The 22,808-nt window shown below is 40.8% G+C and overlaps 1 protein-coding gene across 3 annotated transcripts in view; it reads left to right on the top strand.

Moving 5' to 3' along the window:
• Positions 1-22,808, top strand: part of REPS2 (RALBP1 associated Eps domain containing 2) — a 240,313-nt gene that overhangs the window by 54,629 nt on the left and 162,876 nt on the right. For all 3 annotated transcript variants that reach the window (XM_077145368.1, XM_077145371.1, XM_077145369.1), the window contains exon 2: positions 3,795-3,918. In XM_077145368.1, coding sequence (XP_077001483.1) covers positions 3,795-3,918 — 124 coding nt within the window. The remainder of the gene's footprint in view (positions 1-3,794; positions 3,919-22,808) is intronic.

Below are 22,808 nucleotides of genomic sequence, written 5' to 3'. Positions count from 1 at the left end.
ACTGAAAGTCCCCCTTGCGTGTTGGGAAGTGTAAGTGAATAGGAGTGAAAAACCTAGCACAGAGTTAATCTGACTCCTTACCTGTTTCTTGAGAGTCTGCATTTGTACATCAAGTACTTTTCTGCATTTCTGTTGTTGAGTGTGCCTGTTTGAGGGTTGGCATCCCCTGGGGGTAGGCTGAGTGGAAGGAGGCTGGACCCAGAGAGTAAGCCTGCAGTGCCTCTCTGGAGGATTGTGAGGACCGAGTGGCTGGGAGCACCACTGAGGTAATCTCCCTGGCTACTAGATATAGGGCCAGGGTAAATGGCAGAGGAGGCCTTTCCTCATACTTTGAGGGACACCAGCCCTTGCCGAGCAGGGAGGGAACAGAAAAGTTAATATTGTGTTGTATAGTCTTGCAGAAACTCTTATGGCTATATGGCTTGATGGAGTAAAGCCCACTTAGCAGCCACTTGTAAAAGTAATTACAAGATGAGAGAAAGAACTATACTGCTTCTATAGGCTGTGAAAACGAATTAATTGTGGAGACAAATTACAAATTTTGCTGTATGACATGGCTAGTGATCTGATAGAAAGCTAGTAAAAAGTATTATGGGAATGTAGAAAAGAAGACCAATCATAAGGCTGGTCTTGGGGTGACTTGAAGAATGATCTTAGGAGGTAAAAAAGTGGAGAGACTTTTGGCTTCCAGGCAGAGGGCAGAGCGTTCATCCAGAGGCATGACTCGATCTCAGGTGTTGAGAAACTGGTTGGCATCAGGTATGGCTAAAGTCTTAGCTGAGGGGTAGGGAGTGGAAAGACATGGGGTTGTTGGAAAGGCAGTTTGGGCCAGACACAATAAGGGCTTTAAAGCCATTCTCGGGAATCCGGGTTTTACAGGAAAGGGAATGAGAAGCTCTGGAAGCCCTTTGAGTTGGAGGGTATATTAGTTTCCTGGGGCTGCTGTAACAAATTACCACAAACTGGGTGGCTTAAAACAATGGAATTTTATCCTCTCATGGTTCTGGAGGCCAGATGCCTGAAATCAAAATGTTGGCAGGGCCATACTCCCTCTGAAGGCTCGACGGAAGAATCCTTCCTTGCCTCTTCCAGCTTCTGGTGGCTCCTAGCAATCCTTGGCTTTCCTTGGCATGTCGCTGCATCAGTCTTTGCCTGCCTCCATTGTCATATGGCCTTATTCTCTTTGTATCTGTACATCCTCTTCTCTTCTTGCAAGGACAGCAGGCATTGCATTTAGGGCCCACCCTAATCCAGGATGATTACCTCTGCAAAAACCCTATTTCCAAATGAGGGCATGTTCTGAAGTTCTGAGGGACACTACTCAATCCAGTAAAGGGGGTGATCCCATTTAAAAAGATACCATGGTGGAATGTGGAGAGTCGTGTGTGAAGTGAGGTGAGTTTGGGGGCAGGAAGCAGTGGGGTCTGAACTGAGCCAGATGTAAAGGAAAGCGCATAGAAAATAGGGGTGCATTGGGTATTCTATAGATTTCTCCCACCTCCTCCCACCAAGGCTTTTTGTACATTTTTGAAACTTTAAAAATACTTGAAAGAGAGAAACTTATTCAAACTTTTGAACATTTCTGAAAATTTATTACATTTCAGCTAGGAAAGAAAGAATTATTTCAGGAAAACTGGAATGTGTGCAGACTGTTTACTTAGCATAGCCACTTGATCTTCCAGAATTAGGTAGGAGGGAAGCTATTTCAGTGCCTTCAATCTTCTTCCAGAGATTTGTCCAGGTTCCTTCCAAAGGGGCAGTGGACCTTTCTGATTCGTTTCCAAGACCCCGACAGTTGAGTATATATCTGTAAGCTGTAGGGAAGTTGATTTCACCCATTCCTTTATTTTTTTCATCTCTTGCCTTCCACCTGAGAAAATAAACACTAGTCCATAGGTTTTTATTCTGTAATAGGAATCTTGCACAACTTGTAACCTAAGATGGATCCTGCTGAGAGTGTTAGAGGTTTGGAATTTGGACAAAAGAAGAAGAGTAGTATCTTTTCCTTTCATTTTTTTCTTTAAAAAGCTTGGTAACTTGGACCGTTTATAGGTGCAGTTATATAAATTACCTCCTCTTAATTGAATATCTGGGATAAACCACCACCTTATTTTCCTTAAATGTCGTTAAAACATTTGTACCCAGAACTTAGAGCTTTCCCACAGAGAATTTATTTAGACTTAGAACACTTTGAGCCTTGATAAACAGCAACAACAACAAAAACCTTACAAAATTAACCCATTTAGATTGAGAAGTTCCTAGTTTATGAGGCTCCACATATAAGTTCCGAGGGCTTATAATGACTGTAATTCCCCTGAGGTTTGGGTATTTCACACGTTCTTGGCATGTCTGGATGGGGGGAGAGGGAGGATGTTCCAGGTGGGTTGGATGGGAACCAACAATTATTGAACACTGTTAAGCTTTTTTAGTTCATTATTTATTTATTTTTCCTCAAACAGTCCTATAGGGTGACAATATCCCTTTTATACAATGAGGAAATTAGGCCTCAGGAAGATTAAATGAACTTGGTCAAAGTCATAAAACTAGATGTTTCTTCATTGGAAACCAAGCTTGCCTGAAGTTGCCTTCAGGCCTTTTGAGTTTCTCCTCTTCAGCACCATCAGCTCTAAGATGTAGAGCCCTAGAAGGGCGGGATGTGTTTGGGAAAGTGGGAGAAGCTCAATATGGCTACAGAAATGTGTGTGTGTGTGTGTGTGTGTGTGTGTGTGTGTGTGTGTGCGTGTCGGGCAAGTGAAACTAGGGAATTGGCTCTGGACAGTTGTTAAAGGAACTTGAATGTCATGTTCAAAAGATAGGACTTGCTCCTAAGCATGGTAGGGATCCGGACTGAGATGTCTTTACATGTGAGAACGGTATGGCCAGCTTTTTAAAGGAAGATTATGTAGTCATTATGGAGAATGTACAGGGATTGGAGTATGAACTGTTTCCGGAAAATAATTTATTCATCCACTATATACTAAGCACAGACAGTGTGGCAGGGGATGAACTGATGAGTGCTAATCATCATAGTTCTCAGGAAAATGCAAATGAAAACCACAGTGAGATACCACCAGCTCCCATCAGAATGGTGAAAGTGAAACAGCCTGGAAATACCAAGTGTGGGGAAGAATGTGAACAACCCAAATTCTCAAACATTGATGGTGGGAGTGTGGACGTAGCTACTGAAGCTGAGCTCCTGACGAGCCAGCTGTTTCTTCTCCTAGGTGTAACCTCTATAAGGTAATGGGTTTGTTTAAGGTCTAGAAATGAAAGATTGCTCTGTCTTTAAAATATTTGTTTGTTTTTTAAAGTTTCTCTACAGAAGCACCCAAGATGTGATTTTAATAACTAAGAAATCATTTTGCCTGAGAACTTTAAAAATAATTGTTACTTTAAATTTTGATAGACTAGGATAATCTCCTAGTAGGGGTAATGACTAATCTGTTCTTTTTTTCACCCCAGTGACTTTCCAGACTTTGTATATTAGAATCTACCCCCTGGAAAGTCACTCTTTTTTGTAAGAAGAGTAACAGCCATCCTTTGCCACCTTTATTTTTATCTCTGAAAGAGGAGGACTCATCACTTACTTGGTCCTGAAACATCATGTGTAGGTAGAACTGATTTTAAACTGCACTGTGAGCTGGAGGAAAAGGGCAGACGGGTGTATTTGCATAGGCTCTCCCGGGACTTTTTGATTAGCTACACCGAAATCTTGCAGCTTTCGTAATCTATCTCGTCTTATTTTCCTGTTATCAAATGGGGTTTTCAGCATCGTTTTTCTTGTCTGTTTTCAGATCACAGAACTGTGTGGTGCAAAGCGTGTTGGTTATTTTGGTCCAACACAGTTTTATGTTGCCCTGAAATTAATTGCTGCAGCACAGTCTGGCCTCCCTGTGCGGCTAGAGAGTATTAAATGTGGTAAGTATCTCACATTTATATGTCTTATTGTCCATGACATATTTCTTGTGTGATGAGGACAAATTTTAGTGGGTTAAAGGCCTGTTCCATACAGCATTTTTGAAATTTCTCCTCCCTTCCCCCAAATGCCTCTGTAAAATAACAAAAGAAAACTTAGTTCCTTTAACTGACTTAGTTAAAATACATTTTATTCTTTCAGCAGGAAGAGATTGGGGCAGGAATTCTAGAGCCTCTGGCAAAATAATACCTTTCAGTCTACTTTTCCACTTGAGGAATCCATGATGTCATTTAAAGCTCTGTTGGGGGTAAGGGAAGGAGTAACTGGGAGAGTCTGAGTGAAACTGTCCGTGTTCTCTCCTTCTGACTGTGTCCTGTTTTATCAGCTCTGATCATTTGTTCATTCTCCAATCCCCAAAGCACTAGTCTGATGAATATTAATAATTTGGAGATACTGAAATTTTATGTTCTCAAAGTTAAAAAATTTTATTACAGCAGTTATAGGTTTACAGAAAAATCATGCAGAAAGTACAGAATTCAAAGTTTTGATTTAACACTTTTTTAAATTTGCCATCCCTGCCTGGAACCCAGCATATGCTTGAACACTTTCCACCACTTAAACAAAAAGCAAAGCCCCTAATTATTAGCATTATTTATACAACTTCAGTATTGGTTTAAAAACTCTATTAGAAAGGTGATTTTTTCAAGGATGCACTGAGATCCTTTTGTTAATTCACTGATTCAAATTACTTTCATATCCGCATAGCTAGGCGGGAACCTTTTTTTTTCTTTTCCTCATTTTGAAATAAAAACCACTCACGTGCTCATAACTGTTCTGTGAAGTCTCTGATTGACATCTAAGTGGGTTTGTATTTAGGGTTGGTCCCTGGTAAGCTTGGAGGATGACTCTGAAGAGCTGGGAGATGGGAATAGCTGGCTTGGAAGACAAAGCTGCTGGCCCTCACCCACAGGTGCTCCTAATCATCTTGGCCGTGTTTCCTAAGGACCTAGTGTGTGCCAGGCGTTGTAGGTCGATAGTTTACATGGGTTGTCTCATTTAATCCTCACAATATAGGTACATGTGTCCTTTTGGACTACCTAGGAGAAGGTGTGATTACAGACACCACCCAAATCTCAATGCCTTGATCAAGCCAAGATTTGTTTCCTTGTTTTGTAGTGGGTGGGGGTGACCCTCCAGGGCATCTGCCCTCCATGTGGTGGCTCAGTGACCCTGGCCGCTTTATCTTGTGCACCTCCAACCCAACACCCATTTCCACAGTTGTCACAACAGGGAAAGAGAGGCAGTTGGTGTTTCTCACATTGGCAGTTAAATGCTTTGGCCTCTATGTGAGTCCGGTTTCTGCTGCTGACAGTCTTGGCCAAAGCTTACCACCTGGATTCACTCAATTTCTGGGTGCACTGGGGGAAATGGAGTTCTCTAGGGTGCCTGGAAGGAGAGGAGAACTGCTCATGGGGGAGCAGAGGAAGTCTCTACCTACCTCGGTACTGTTGTTATCCTTATCTTACAGATGTGGAAAATGACATTTTGGGACTTTGAGTGACTTGCTTAAACTAAGTACACGAGGTTAGTAGAGTTTGGTACCTGAAGCATAGCCTCCAGTTCTCATGCTCTTAGTTGCTATGCCAAATAGCCTCTCCTCACTTATTTTTTCCATTTAGAAAGGTGCTGGCTGTAATCTATAACCTTGGAATATTTTCCAGATGTGAAAAATCCGACCTGAAAGGCATCCTTGGAGTTACATAGTCACAAATAGGTTTTTTTGATGGGGCATTGTTTCTTTTTGGGGGGTGTTCATTGCTGCAAGGCATAGCAGTGATTGAGGAGTCTCTTGCTTTGATTAAGGGTTAAAGTTTTTTTTCCACATTGAAACTTGATTTGGACTTGTCGTAGGCTGTGGAAGTTGCCATTCTATTGTAAGTGGTTGTAGAATCTTCCAACTTTATCTTCTGAAAAGCTAGAGCTGCTTTGTTGTTATAAAGGGTATCAAAAAATTCTACAACTTCCAACACAGATTTTAACACCAACTGCAGAGACTACAAAACTCAAATCAATTCGATTCTGACTACCTGGAGTTAGGCTGGACCCCACAGGGTAAGAGGCATCTTCTACAAGATTACACTAACCAGATGCAAATTCAGCCGCCTGCACTTCAGGCCAAACTGGCTACAAATGAGAGGGGTCCCACCACCTTCTTTGGTTCCATAATTCACTAGAATCACTCACAGATTCGACTGAAAACACTATACTTACGATTATAACTTTATTATAGTAAAAGTATACTAATAATAAACTGCCAGAAGAAATAAATAGGACGGGGTCTGGGAGGGTCTCAAATGCAAGCTTCCAGTGTTCTCCCCATGTGGAGTCAGAAAGCTTCATCCTCCTGGTACAGCAATATCATTATCAATCACAGGAGCCCACTGGGACTCTGAATGTCCCAGATTTATATGGGCTCTCATTACAAAGGCCTGATGGTTGGAATCAGTGTCCAGGTGGTTGAACTCAATCTGTAGCCCCCGCTCCTCCCAGGGGTTGGGGAAATGGGCTGATAGGACGTGGTTCAACAGTGCCAACCCCCTAATCATGTGGCTGGTCTTACAGGTGGGGCCAGCCCCTACCTTGAGACTGCAGGTGTGGATGCCCCCCCCCCTCAGTTTATGAACTGTCAGGTGTGGCTCAGGGCCCAGCATGAAGAACAAAAGACACACCTATCACAGGAAGTCCCGAAGATTCAGAGGTTCCCTCCCTAGGAACTGGGAACAAAGACTAGCTAACTTTTTCATCATGCTACAGTTGTGTAGGAGAATATTTAAACTGCTGACACTTCTGTTGCTTATTTTAAATTAGATTGAATAATTTTTTACTTGATTTGTGCCCAGTTGAACAGCTTAACCTTTGGGATGGGGGATGGAACTAGTTGATGTTCTGCAGAGACTGGCCCCTCTGCATTTCAGGACTTATCTGGTCCAGGGACCCATCTGGAGGTTGTAGGTTTCTGGAAAGTTACCCTAGTGCATGGAACCTTTGTAGAATCTTATATATTGCCTTAGGTATTCTTTTTTTTATTTGTTAATTAAAAAAATTAACAACAAACAAACAAAAGTATTAACATATCATTCCATTCTACATATATAATCAGTAGCCTTAGGTATTCTTTAGGATTGTTAGGAATGGTTTTGGTTGGCGTTTGGCAAGTTATGGTAGATAGTAGTGTCTAACTGAAACTTGCATAAGAGTGACCTCCAGAATAGTCTCTTGACTCTATTTGAACTCTCTCAGCCACTGATCCCTTATTTGTTCTACTTCTTTTTCTCCTTTTGGTCAGGATAGCATTGTTGATCCTATGGTGCCAAGGCCAGGCTTATCTCCTGGAGTCATCTCCCACGCTGCCAGGGGGACTTTCATCCCTGGATGTCATGTCCCATGTAGGGGGTTGGCAGTGTTTTCACTTGCAGAGTTGGGCTTGGAAAGAGTGAGGCCACATCTGAGCAACAAGAGAGGTCCTCTGGAGGTGACTGTTAGGTGTACCTATAGGTAGGCTAAGCTTCTCCACTACATTTATAAGCCTCACAAGAGTAAACCTCAAGATCAAGGGCTTGGCCTATTGATTTAGGTGTGCCTAATGTTTGACGCAGTATCTGGGATTTCCCCGGTGGTAAAGTTTAATAAATCCATAATTTTTCTCTTATCCCTCAGAGGACTTTGCCAATACTTTTTGATTATCTGCTTAATATACTCTGGGATGTATCCAGGCATTACATTAAGCTATACAGGATTAAAGACTCTCATTCTTATTCTGGGCTCCCTGTGTTTAGATTGTTTAAATGCACTATCCAGACAGATTGAGTTTGAGTATGTGCTGCAGAAAATTTAGGTTCTAGACATAATAAACCTTTCTTCCTTTGGTCTCAGAGTAAGTGATGTTCTAAAATACAAACAATGTCTTCCTTCTCCCTGTATTCTGAATCACCTCAACCCCGACCTGATCGGCTTTGTTCTTATTTCCAAATGCCAGCTTATACATATAAAAAACAGCCTCTCAAAATCAGAAATAGCAATTACCACTCTGGACTAAATGTGACTGCTATAAAAGCTTACAATCTAGGCCCCTATTTTCTTGTAAGTGTTTTCTAAGTGAGATCATATGATATTTGCTCATTTGTTTCTGGCTTGTATTACCTCAACAAATGTCTTACTGGTTCATTCACATCGTTGCATGCCTCATGTTCTAGTTTGCTAGCTGCTGGAATGCAATATACCAGAAACAGAATGGCTTTTAAACAAGGGGAATTTAATAAGTTGCAAGTTTACAGATCTAAGGCCGAGAAAATGTCCCAATTAAAACAAGTCTATAGAAATGTCCAATCAAAGGCATCCGGGGAAAGATACCTTGGTTCAAGAAGGCCGATGAAGTTCAGGGTTTCTCTCTCATCTGGAAAAGGCACATGGTGAACACGGTCAGGGCTCCTCTCTCAGCTGGAAGGGCACATGGCAAATACAGCATCATCTGCTAGCTTTCTCTCCTGGCTTCCTATTTCATGAAGCTCCCCGGGAGGCACTTTCCTTCTTCAACTCCAAAGGTTGCTGGCTCGTGGACTCTGCCTCGTGGTGCTGCAGCATTCTCTGCTCTCTCCGAGTCTCTCTGAATCTCTAAAATGTTTCCTCTTTTATAGGACTTCAGAAACTAATCAAGACCCACTCAGATGGGTGGAGACATGTCATCCCCTAATCCAGTTTAACAACCGTTCTTAACTAAATCTCATCAACCAGGGAGATGATCCCATCACAGTCCCAAATACACAGCATTGAATAGAGACTATTCTACCTTTAAAAAATGGGATTTATATTAAAACATGGCTTTTCTTAGGGGGCATATATCTTTTCAAACCAGCACATTCCACCCTCTGGCCCCTAAAAAAGACATGTTTTTCCCATATACAAAATACATTAATTTCATAACAATATCAGATATCCTTAAACCTTTCAGTAGCAATACAAACAAAGTATCAAATTAGAGACAGTATAAAATCTCATCAAGTCAGTTACAGGCATGGTCTGTCCTAAGGCAAAATTCTCTCCATTTGCTCTGGACCTTTGAAAACTCATAACAAATTATTTGCTGCCAACATATAAAGGAGGAACATTCACAGGATACATAGACACATTTCCATAGGGAGGAAGGAACACAGGGGTCACCGGACCCATACAGTTTCGAAAACCTGCAGGGCAAAGTTCATTAGATTTCAAAGTCTGAGAGTCATTTATCCTCCGGGCTTTAGAAAATGGCAGTCCCACCCTTTCCAAATGCCTACGCCTGCCTCTCTCTGAATGCAACCTTGGGGGATATTGGGGAGACCACCTTTCTCTCGGCTCCACCCTCTCCAAGCATTGGGGCCGCACCTGGGCTCTCTGCCATCTCCGGGGCACACGCTCAGCCCTTCCATGTGGTGGCAGCCAGGCTCCCCCCAAACCCCAAGGAATGTGCTTCACCTTCTCCAAGGCCTGAGGCGGCATGACTCTTCCACTGCAATGAGGTGGAAGGCCCATTCTCTGCCTTTGGGGCAAACTCACCCTCTCCACGGGCTTGGGTGGGCCCACTCTCCTGGCCTGAGGCTTCTTGACTTCAGACCTCAGCCTCCACGGTTTTGCCTCTGAAGTTATTTTTCCTCCAATGTATCCCTTCTCTGAACCCCTCAGTCCAGACTGGCAGCGGCTCTGTTTATACAAGACCCACAGCACTCTCGTTGGCTTTCTATGCAGTAGCCTTGGATCATGCCCATCAGACATAAGGAGTTTCCACAAATCTTTCCTGGATAACTCCATGTCCGATCCTGACTTTCTCTGAAATGGCTGGCTGGTTCCACATTTGGTTAAATCCACACTATACTCTGTAGTCTCCCTTTCTGTAGGCCCAGAATTTTCTGGGACCTCAACTTCTGGTTTCTTTTTACTCAAGAGTTCAGTTTTCAGCTTATCTCTTTCCTGTCGCATTTCACTATAAGCTGCAAGGAGAAACCAGACTGCAGTTTCGACATTTAATTTGGAGATCTCTTCTGCTAAATATCCAAGTTCATGGCTTTTAAAATCTGCCTTCCAGCCAAAACTACCAGTCAATTTTGCCAGATTATCTGCCATTTTAAAACAAGGATCGTCTTCCTTCCAGTCTACAATAACACGGACCTCATTTCTGTCTAAGGCCTCATCAGAATTGTCTTTAGAGTCCACATTTCTACCAACAGTCTCTCCAAAGCATTCTAGGCCTTCTCTATCAAGCTTCTCACGACTCCTCCAGAATCTTCCCCATATCCATTTAAAAAGCCGTTCCAACATGTTTGGTATTTGCAAACTGCAGCAGCAGCACCCCACTCTTCGGTACCAAAATCTGTTCTAGTTTGCTAGCTGCTGGAATGCAATATACCAGAAACAGAATGGCTTTTAAACAAGGGGAATTTAATAAGTTGCAAGTTTACAGATCTAAGGCCGAGAAAATGTCCCAATTAAAACAAGTCTATAGAAATGTCCAATCAAAGGCATCCGGGGAAAGATACCTTGGTTCAAGAAGGCCGATGAAGTTCAGGGTTTCTCTCTCATCTGGAAAAGGCACATGGTGAACACGGTCAGGGCTCCTCTCTCAGCTGGAAGGGCACATGGCAAATACAGCATCATCTGCTAGCTTTCTCTCCTGGCTTCCTATTTCATGAAGCTCCCCGGGAGGCACTTTCCTTCTTCAACTCCAAAGGTTGCTGGCTCGTGGACTCTGCCTCGTGGTGCTGCAGCATTCTCTGCTCTCTCCGAGTCTCTCTGAATCTCTAAAATGTTTCCTCTTTTATAGGACTTCAGAAACTAATCAAGACCCACTCAGATGGGTGGAGACATGTCATCCCCTAATCCAGTTTAACAACCGTTCTTAACTAAATCTCATCAACCAGGGAGATGATCCCATCACAGTCCCAAATACACAGCATTGAATAGAGACTATTCTACCTTTAAAAAATGGGATTTATATTAAAACATGGCTTTTCTTAGGGGGCATATATCTTTTCAAACCAGCACACCTCACGACTTCGTTCCTTCTTGTAGCAGCACAGTGTTTGATCATATGTATACACCATCATTTGCCAATCTACTTCTCAGTCAGTGCATCTTTCAGCCACGTTCATCTGCTGGGCCTCATGTACAACGTCCAAGTCAACTGTCCATCAGCACACTCAATTTTCGATAATTTTATTGTTCCCAAGAGGAAGATAGCTGTTCGAGTTTGCTAGCTGCTGGAATACAATATACCAGAAACAGAATGGCTTTTAAAAAGAGGAATTTAATAAGTTGCTAGTTTACAGTTCTAAGGCTGAGGAAATGTCCAAATTAAAGCAAGTCTATAAAAATGTCCAAATTAAGGCACCACCAAGAGGTTACCTTCACTCAGCAAATGCCGATGAAGTTCAGGGTTTGTCTCTCAGCTTTCTCTCCTGACTTCCTGTTTCATGAAGCTCCCCGGGAAGCGTTTTACTTCTTCATCTCCAGAAGTTGCTGGCTGGTGGACTCTCTGCTCTGTGGTTCTGTGGCATTCTGCTGTGGCTTTCTCATGGCTCTAAAAAAGGGACTCTCTCCAAAATGTTTCCTCTTTTAAAGGATTCCAGGAAGCAACCCCACCTTCAGTGGGTAGAGACACACCTCCATGGAAATCATCATTGCTCCATGGGAACAATCAAAAAGCTCCCAGCCAGCAATATATATATATATATGTATTTACTTAAAAAAAATTAATTGTGTATTATCAAACCAGAACAACATACAAACGTGAACATTCTTAACATACAAACATTCCGTGTATGGTGTACAATCAGTGGCTCACAATATCATCACATAGTAGTATATTTATCACCATGATCATGTTTTAGAACATGTTTTAGAACATACAAATGTTTTAGAACAATTGTATCGCTCCAGAAAAAGAAAGAAAAAGAAAAAACTCACAATCCCATACCCCTTACCCCTCCCTCTCATCGACCACTAGTATTTCCATCTAATCAATAGATTTTAACCTTTGTTCCCCTTTTTTTCTATGTCCCTTACTGCTCCCTTTCATTGTTCACTAGTATTTCAGTCTACTCAATTTATTTTAACATTTGTTCCCCCTATTATTTATTTTTAATCCATTTTTTTACTCATCTGTCAATATCATAGATAAAAGGAGCATCAGAACAAGGTTTTCACAATCACATAGTCACATTGCAAAAGCTATATCATTATACAATCATCTTTAAGAAACATGGCTACTGGAACACAGCTCTACAGTTTTTGGCACCTCCTTCTGGCCTCTCCAATACACCTTAAACTAAAAAGGGGATATCTATAAAATACATAAGAATAACCTCCAGGATAACCTCTTGACTCTGTTTGAAATCTCAGCCACCAACACTTTATTTTGTCTCATATCTCTCTTCCCCCTTCTGATTGAGAGGATTTTCTCAATCTCTTAATGCTGTGTCCTAGCTCATTCTAGGATTTCTGTCCCACATTGCCAGGGAGGTTTATACCCCTGGGAGTCACGTCCCATGTAGAGATGGGGAGGGCGGTGAGTTTGCTTGCTGTGTTGGCTGAGAGAGATAGGCCACATTTGAGCAACAAAAGAGGTTCTTGGGCCTAATTTTAAGAAGGCTTAGTCTGTTCTTTGCAGGGATAAGTTTCACATGAACAAACCCTGTGATTGAGGACTTGCCAGCCAGCAAGATTGAATGAAAATTAAAGGACAGCTTTCCTGGTGTCTACCACAGATTCAAACTGGCACAATAGCCAATAAACATACCCTCACCAAATAGAAAATCCAAAGAAGAATCAAAAGTATTTATAGTCGTGGAAAGAGTGAAAGTTGGAATGAGATTGCTAAATTACTTTAAGACTTATTAATGCTCTGAGGGCAGTAAAACTGCAACTTGAAAATTGTATTCTTTTCGAAGATGGAGTTCCTTCTCCTTGCTCTCAGACAAGAAGTATTTGTTAGCTAACAGTTTTGTATAAGTCAATAGCTAATCATTCAGAATTGTAAAATACCTAATCAAGAGTAGATAGTAAGGATCTAGGAATGGCAGAGAAAAGGCTCTAAAGGACATCATTGGGACATAAGGAAAAGTAGGCATATAGACTAAGCTTTATATTAGTATTAAATTTCTTGACTTGGTAACTGTGTTTAAGGTGATTATACATGTGAAGATCCTTGTTTGTAGGAAATGTACATGGAAGTATTATGAATTCAGGGATTATGATGTATGCAACCTGCTCACAGATGTTCAGAAGATAGACAGGTGATAGAATGATGGATATGGCAAAGGTGGCAAAGTGTTAAAATTGGCGGATCTGGGTTGTGGTGTATGTTGGAGTTCTGTATGGGATTTGCATTATTTTTGCAACTGTCCTGTAGGTTGGAAATTATTTCAAAGTAAAAAGTTAAAAAAAGCAAAGTCAAAACAAAAGCCCACATCCCTAGGGCATTAGTCCTTGGCTGGGCCTGTTAACTAATGCCCCTGTGTGCCACCCCCTCCCTATGTTATTCTCCCTCAGCATCTGTTTCCTTCATAGCCCTTACCAGAGCTCCTACATATTTCTTTACCTGTTTGGCTAGTTTTTTGTCAGTCTTCCTCATTGGTCTATAAGTTTTTACCTAAGGGGAAGGGAAGAAAGTCTGGTAACCCTCTGTTGTGGGACATTGTAGGCACTCAGTACTTATTTGTTAAATGAGTGAATGAATAAAGAAATGAATGTTCATACATGGGGAGTGAGCCTTAATTGTCTGTCACCATTTAAGCTACCATCATTAGAGTTCAGTTTCACCTGCAACTTCTGAGAGGCTTCTACAGAAGTCATCCTGCTCTGCCTGTCCTCTTTCTCACCCACTGGTTCCCAATCTTGTCTGTACTAGGGAATCACCTGCAGAGCCTCAAATTTAAAAACAACAACAGGTGCCCGGGTCCCACCCCCAGCATTCTGATTTAATTGGTCTGGTATGCAGTCTGAGCAGAGGATACTTTTAAAAGCTCTCCAGTGATTCTTACATGAAACCAGGTTTGAGAATGACGTCTAATGAAAGTGGTGCAAAGCATTTCAAGAACTTTTGCTTTCAAACTATGAGTATATATTTGGTTTTACCAGGGTGTGGACTAGGGTGAGGTTGGAAAGGTGCCCAGAGCACATAATTTAAAGGGGCACTCACACTCAGGGTTGTGTCAGCGTGCCAGCGCTGTGTTTACTTGACCCTGAGAGCGAGTGCCGTCTTAAATGGTGCACACTGGGCATCCGTCTGGCTTTCCTCTTGTCCTGAGCCCGGGCTAAACAGATGGTGGAGCAGTTTAGGAGGGTGGAAAGAGGGGAGTTCCTGCTGAGGAAATCACGTGGCCTACGTTTGCTTTGAGAGTTTGTGGTGGTTTGGAGCTGTATGTGTCCCAGAAGAGCATGCTTTTAAACTTAATCCGTTCCTGTGAGTGTGAACTCACTGTAGGTAGACCTTTTGATGAGGCGACTTCAGTTAAGATGTGGCCCACCTCAACCAGGATGGGTCTGAATCCTGTTACTGGAGTCTTTTATAAGCACAGTGAAATTCAGAGACAGAGAGAGAAAACTATAGACAAAGCAGCCAGAAGCTAAAGGTCAATCTGGAGGAGAAGGGAGAGACCAGGAGATGCCACCATGTGCCTTGCCATGTGACAAGCTAAGTACCAAGGATTGTCGAGAGCCAGTCCCAGAATGCCACAGTCTTCAGGGATATCACCTTAATCTCACCTGGATGACACCTTGATTTGGACTTTTTCCCAGCCTCAAATCATGAGCCAATACATTCCCATTGTTTAAGTCAACCGATTGTGTGATATTCGCTTGGATGCTGAGACTGCCATGAATGCCCTTGGCAGTCTGAAGCCTATGAACCCCTTCTCTGAATAACAGGTTTCTTTTTTTTTAATAACGTTTTGAATGCCCACTGAGATATAAGATTATAAAGGAAAAAAATTTTCTATAAATGGTATTATGTAACAGTACACATGCTTCTTCATTAATGCATTCATTAAGAGATCTAATGGTAATCTAATAGAGTTGAGTCTGTAACATACTTCTAGATGTCTACAACATTTGTGATGTGACATAAAGTAGCTGAGTTTTGTAGGTGACAAAGTTACAGGAATTGTTAATGTTAACTCTAATTGTTGCCTGCATTCATAATGGAAGAAGAAGGCCAAATTTCTGTTATTCTAACAGAATAAGAAAGATTTTTTTTCTTATCGAAAGAACTATCTTTTCCACATACTCTTTGGGAGTTTTTGAACCCTGGCAGTGTAATAACTCCAGTTGTTATAGTCTGCAGGGCTACGTTCCACAAACTAGTTCATGGTCTGGTGACTGTCTGGCACGGTTTGTAGTGAGTGGAGAAAGAATTAGGAAAAAGAGCTATCTATAAAACATAATGTATTCCGTTTTAAAATAGTTCTTTCTTTGTTTTTCTCTTTTTGCCAAATGTCCTTTTATGAAATTGATAATTGGGGAAAATTATCTTCTTGGCAACCTTTTTTCTCTTTGGGATTTTTACTGTTCCACAAAATTCCAAAATTTGGGAACCACTGTGCAGTCAAGAGTCTACTGCTAAGAGAGTAAGGCAAATTGTTCATCTCCTTTTGGTTCCTCGTTTATTTATAAAACTGTAAAGGGATATCTACATATTGCATAAGAATAACCTCCAGAATGATCTCTTGACGGTATTTGAAATCTCTCAGCCACAGAAACTTTATTTTTTTTCAATTCTCTTCCACCTTTTCGTCAATAAGCCTTTCTCAATTCCACCTTGCCAGGGTCAGGCTCATACCCATGAGTCATGACCTATGTTCCTGGAAAGATTTACACCCCTGGAAGTCATGTCCCATGTAGTGGGGGTGGGGTGGGGGGGAGGTCAGCGGATTCACCTGTGGGGTTGGCTTAGAGAGAGAGGCCACATCTGAGCAACAAAAGAGGTTCTTGGGGGTGACTCTTAGGCATAATCATAAGTAGATTTAGATTCTTCTCTGCAGGATTGAGTTTCATAAGGGGAAGCCCCAAGATCGAGCAGTTAGCTTGGGCTCGGCAATCAACTTGGCAGTTCCTAGTGCTTGCGAGACTATCGGGTCTTCTCTAGGGAGGGAAGTTTAATATTTTCATCTTTTCCCTCAGTCCCTCAGGGGACTTTGAAAATACTTTTTCATCTTCTGCCCAGATTACTCTGGGATGTATCGGGGCATCTCACCAACCTATACAAACCAATAAGATCTCACTCCCTATTCAAGGTTCCATGTAATTATGGTGTTTGAATTATGGTGTTTGAAAATATAAATTTTGCACCAAATAAATATTTCTTCCTTTGGTCTCACAAAGAAGTTGAAATTTTAGAATACAGTCAATATCATCCTTTACCCTTTAGTCTGATTTACCTTAGTTCCACCCAATTCAGTTTCATTCATATCTCTAATTGAAGTCTGATCACTTTTTTAGTTTTTTTAAAAGTTGCTTTTTGGGGTAATGCTGACTTTTGTAGCTTCAGAACTCTAGCTCTGAATCTCAGGTGTCATGTAAATACCCGAAGTTCCAGAGAATGACCAGGTTATACACAAAAGAGCTCAGCATCTCAGAATTTAGAAATAACAGTTACGACTCTGGAATATGGCTGCTCTAAGAGCTTACAATCTAGAAACCTTTACAATAGGCCTTCCCCTTATAACCTATGCTCTCGAATTTGTTTCTCACATTTTGCACATTATAGTTAGTCCATTTTAGTGAGGTGTTATAATATTTGTCTTTTCATTTCTGGCTTATGTCACCGAACATACTGTCTTCAAGGTTCATTTACCTCATTGCATGCCTCACAGCATCATTCCTTCTTTTAGCCTCTAACCTACGTTTTGTTTATCCATTCATCTGTTGATAGACACTTGGGTTGCTTCCACCTTCTGGAAAATGCAAAATAATACTGCCATGAGCATCAGGATGCAAATATCTGTTTAGGTCCCTGCATTTAATAATTTTTGGTATATATTTATGAGTGGGATTGCAGAGTCATACAGAAATAGCTAACTTTCTGAGCAACCCCCAGTTTTCCAAATTGGATGCACCACTTTATTTTCCTACCAGTTATGTACCAGTGTTCTTATTTTTCCACATGCTCTTCTACACTTTTTATTTTCCATTTTTTTCAGTAGTCACTTTGTTTGTTGTAAAGTGGTATCTTGTGGATTTGGTTTGTATTTCTTTGATGGCTGTTGATATTGAGCTTCTTTACATGTGCTTATTGGCCATTTGTTTGTCATTTTGGAGAAATGTCTACTTGCCCATTTTTAATTGGGTTATTTTTATTATTGCATTGTAGAATTTTAAAAGCTATTTTGGATATTAAACCCTTATCAGATATGTAGTTTCTAAATATATTCTCCTATTCTGGAAGTTGTTTTTTACTTTCATGATGAAGTCTTCTGATGCACAAAAATTACTAATTTTAATGAGGTCCCATTTATCTATCTTTTCTTTTATTGTGTGTGTTTTTGGTGTAAAGTGTAAGAAACCATTGCCTAACACAAAATTTTGACTATGCCAGATTTTTCTTCTAGGAGTTTTATAGTTTTCGTTCTTTTATTTAGATCTTGATCCATTTTAAGCTAATTTTTGTATATGGTGGAAGTTCGGAGTACTCCTTCATTCTTTTATAGTTGAACATCCAATTTTCCCAGCACCATTTGTTGAAGAAATGATTTATCCCCATTGAGTGGACTTGGCCCCCTCATAAAAATGAATTGGCCAAATATTTGAGAATTTATTTCTGAACTCTCAGTTTGATTCCATTGGTCGTGGCTAAACCTGTGCCAGTACCATGCTGGGTTTTTTTGTTTTTTTTTTTTAAAACATGGGTAGGCACTGGAAATTGAACCCGGGTCTCCATCATGGCAGGCAAGAATTCTGCCTTCTGAGCCACAGTTGCACTGCCCCATGCTGTTTTTTTAAAAGCAGTTCTATTGAGATATATTCGCATGCCGTATAATACATCCAAAGGATACAATCAGTGGCTTTTAATATAATCACAGAGTTGTACATTCATCACCCCAATCAAGTTTAGAACATTTTCATTACTCCAAAATGAAAATTCCACACCCCTTCGCAGTCACCTTTCAGTCCCTCTATCCTTCCCCTGCCCTACATAACCACTAATCTAATTCTACCACTATAGCTTTATTTATGTTTATATTTTATAGGAATGGAATCATACTATATGCAGTATTTTGTATCCGAATTCTTTTGCTTAGCATATTTTTTTATTGTAACTATTTTTTTAATTAGAAAAGGTGTAGGTTTATATAAAAATCATGTAAAAAATACAACATTCCTATATACCTCCCTATTGTTGACACATTGCATTGGTGTGGTACCTTTGTTACAACTGATGAGAAAATATAAAAATATTGTTAACTAAAGTTCATAGTTTGCATTAGATGTATTTTCCCCATATACTTTGTAATAGTGAAATACATTTGTTATAGTTTATGAAAGAACGTTCTTATATTTGTACTATTAATCACAGTCATTGTCCAAACAGGGTTCACTATGTTAAAGTCCCATGTTTTATCCTCTAGCTTTCCTTCTAGTAACATATTCAAACACACTCATACACATCATTCGGTGCTTTTAATTACCTTCATGATAATGTGCTACCATTACCATTATCCATTTCCAATAAACCTAATTAGAAAATCTGTACAAATTAAGCAACAACTCCCCACTCGCTACCCCTGTTCTATCTCCTAGTAACCGATATTCTAGATTCTAATTCTGTGATTTTGCTTTTTATAATTATTTCCCATTAGTGAGATGATACAGTGTTTTTCCTTTTGTGTCTGGCTTATTTGATTGTCCTCAATGGATGGAAAATATTCCATTGTAATGTTTATTTTACATTTTGTTTATCTGTTCTCTTGTTGATGGACACTTGGGTTACTTCCATCTTTTGGCAGTTGTGAATAATGCTGCTATGAACATTGGTGTGCAAACGTCTGTGTCCCTGCCTTGTGTTCTTCTGTGTATATATCTAGTAGTGGGATTGCTGGATCATATGGCAGTTCTATTCTTAGGAACTTTTTAAGGAAGTGTTAACTGTCTTCCACAGTGGCTGCACCATTTTACATTCTAACCAGCAAAGGAATGAGTGTTTCTATTTTTCTACATCCCTTCCAGCACTTGTGGTTTTCTGTTTTTTAATAGTGGCCATTTTAGTGGGGGTGAAATAATATGTCATTGTGATTTTGATTTGCATTTCCCTAATAGCTAGTGATGTTGAGCATATTTTCATTTTCTTTTTAGCTATTTGTTGTTCTTCTTTGGAAAAATATCTATTCGTGTCTTTTGCCCATTTGTTAATAGGGTTGTTTGTCTTTGTATTGTTGAGCTGTAGGATATTTTTTTATATATTCTTGATATTAAACCCTTATCGAATATGTGGTTTCCAAATATTTTCTCTCATTGAGTAAGCTGTTTTTTTCACTTGCTTGACAAAGTCCTTTGAAACCAAAAATTTTTAATTTTTAGGAAGTCTCGTTTATCTGGTTTTTCTTTCATTGCTTGTGCTTTTGGTGTAAAGTTTTAAAAAACCATTGTTTACCAGAATATATTGAAGAAGTGTCCCTACATTTTCTTCTAGGAATTTTATGGTCCTGGCTCTTATATTTAGGTCTTTGATCCATTTTGAGTTAATTTTTGTTTAAGGTATGAGTTAGGGATCCTCTTTCATTCTTTTGGATATGGATATCCTGTTCTCATAGCTAAACATTTATTGAAGGGACTGTTCTGTCCCAGTTGTGTGGACTTGGGAATCTTCAAGTATCAGTTCATTATAGATGTGAGGGTCTGTTTCTGAACTCTCAATTAGATTCCATTGGTCAAAATATCTATCTTTGTGGTAATACCATGTTGTTTAACTACTGTAGTTTTGTAATATGCTGTTATTAGGACATGTGTGTCTTCCAACTTTTTTCTTTTTCAAAGTGTTTTTGGATATTTGGGGCCCTGTATTAGTCAGGATTCTCTTGAGAAACAGAACCAACAGGATAAATAGTGAAATTTATAAAGAGTCTCACATAACTGTGGGAATACAAGAGTCCAAAATCTATAGGGTAGGCTTTGAAGCTGGCAACTCTGATAAAGGGTCTTGACAAACTCCACAGGAGAGTCTTGCTGGATGAAGAAGTAGTGAAAATTCTCTACTGCCTTAAAAGTCTTCACCTGATTGGCTCCAATCCAACTGACTGAATTATCTCATTGCGGGAGATGCTCCCTTAGTTGATAGAGATATAGTCAGCCACAACTGCAATCAACTGACTGATGATTTAATAAACCCGCCTTCTGGTTTATCAACAAGCCACAAAATATCCTTGGAGTAACAGACCCATATTTGCCTGACCAGACAACTGGGCACTATCACCTGGGCAGGTTGACACCAGAACCTAACCATCACAGTCCACCCCTTGTCAACTTGGCAGCTATATACATTACTTTAAAACATGCTTCATTTCTAAGTAGAACACATTAACAGACATATGTTTTACCTAACAATACTCAACTGTTGTGCATACAACTGAAACACACTAAATTTCTACAGAATAGGGTGCAAGCCTTAGGTAACATTCACTCTTAAACTTGAGATCCTGTAATTTAAATATTATAACATGAACAATATAACTTATGTCACATGATAAGAAACAAAGATATTTGCTTTATGTACAAATACAAACATACTCATAACAAGACGAGGAAATATTCATACCATCACAGTCCTTCCTTCCTCACGTGGTTGTAGTTCATATTTATCACTACCTTCTTACATTACCCATCCATGTTCCCTTTATCCTCAGCAAGAAGTTCAACTGGCTGTGGTTCTTTGCCTGGTGGAGTGACCCAAACCTTCATTCCTGAAGTTTTTGGCCTGTTGGTAGTCCTGCCTGGGTTGGGTTGTTGCGGTTTTCCATTTACTTTAATCACAGGGTATGTAGACGCCCTGTGGAATCTACTGTAATCCCTGTGGAATCTAAGAGACGCCCTAGGGGATCTGCTGTATTCCAGGAAAACTCTTTATCTCCTTTGTGTAGTTATAATCCTATTTCTCCTTGATAATCAGGGTCAATCACCCCAGCCAGTACAGTAAACCCCTTCCTTACCTGTTGATTCTAGGCATGAGAAGCCCAAAGTGGTCAGGTGGCAGTCTTAACTTCTAGTTCAATGGGATCATTGTCGCATCTCCTGGTAGAACCATTTTTATTTTTAGAATTAGGACCTGTAGACCAGCAGAGCTTAAGGTTTCAAGGATGGGAAGCAAAGATTTTTCTAGTGAATTACTAGGGGTGATAGTGAGTGGTACCATTCCCATTCCCACCCCTTGATACTTGGACCTGTGACTCCTGGCTATGGGAGGAAACAGCACTAGAATGGATACTGATTCAGAGCATACACAGCCTCCTGGAGAACACTGCCTCAGCCCTGCCAAGTATTGCTATCTAGTTGGCACTGTAATTGGGTTTTCTATAGGCCATTCCACCGTTCTATCAACCCCGCTGCCTCTGGATGATGAGAAACATGGTAAGACCAGAGAATTCCAGGAGCATGCGCCCATTCCCACACTTCATTTGCTGTGAAGTATGTTCCTTGATCAGAAGTAATGCTGTGTAGATTACCGTGACAGTAGATAAGGCATTCTGTAAGTTCATGGATGGTATTTTGGCAGAAGCATTGAGTGTGGGGAAGGCAAACCCTTATCTGGAGCATGTGTCTATTCCAGTTAGTACAAATCACTGCCCCTTCCATGATGGCAGAGTCCTAGTGTAATCAACCTGCCACCAGGTAGCAGGCTGATCACCTCGGGGAACGGTGCCATATTGGGGACTGAATATGGGTTTCTGCTGCTGGTAGATTGTACACTCAGCAGTGGCCAAAGCCAGGTCAGCCTTGGTGAGTGGAAGTCCCTGTTGCTGAGCCCATGCGTAACCTCCATCCCTACTACTGTGCCCACTTAGTTCATGAACCCATTGGACAATGACAGGAGTTGCTGGGGGAAAGAGGATGACTTGTATCCACAGAACTAGTCTTCTTATCCACTTGATTATTATTAAAACCTTCCTTTGCTGAAGTCACCCTCTGGTAAGCATTCACCTGGGACACAAATATCTTCGTGTTTTTTTCCCATTCAGAAAGGTCTATCCACAATACCTCTTCCCTAGACCTCTTTGTCACCAATTTTCCAATCATGTTCCTTCCAAGTCCTTGACCATCCACTGAAAAGATTAGGAACAGCCCATGAATCAGTATACAAATGTACCTCTGGCTAGTTCTGCTTCTAGGCAAAGTAAACAACCAGGTACACTGCTTGAACAACCAGGTCCACTGGGAGGATTTTCCCTCACCACTGTCCTGCAAGGACATCCTAGAAAGGGGCTGTAGTGCTGCAACTGTCCACTTTGGGTGGTACCTGCATATTGTGCAGAACCATCTATAAACCAGGCCTGAGTTTTTTCTTCCTCAATCAACTGAGTGTAAGGAACTCCACAAGAGGCCATGGCTCTGGGCTGGGAAAGAGAAGATACTATGGCAGAAATGGTGGCCATGGCTGTTGAGGCCACTTCTTTATGTAACTTATTTGTGCCTTTGGGACCTGCAAGAGCCCTATCTTGTATATACCATTTCCATTTTATTTTTAAGTGCTTTTGTGCACACCCAACTTTATGGCTTGGTGGGTCAGACAACACCCAGTTCATGATAGGCAACTCAAGTCTCATGGTAACTTGGTGTCCCAGGGTTAAGCATTCAGTCTCTATTATCCAGTGACAGGCCA

Source organism: Tamandua tetradactyla, chromosome X (assembly GCF_023851605.1).
Source record: "Tamandua tetradactyla isolate mTamTet1 chromosome X, mTamTet1.pri, whole genome shotgun sequence".
Taxonomy (NCBI): Eukaryota; Metazoa; Chordata; class Mammalia; order Pilosa; family Myrmecophagidae; genus Tamandua; species Tamandua tetradactyla.
The sequence above is the reverse complement of the archived record's forward strand: the minus strand, read 5'-3'. Positions and strand labels throughout refer to the sequence as shown.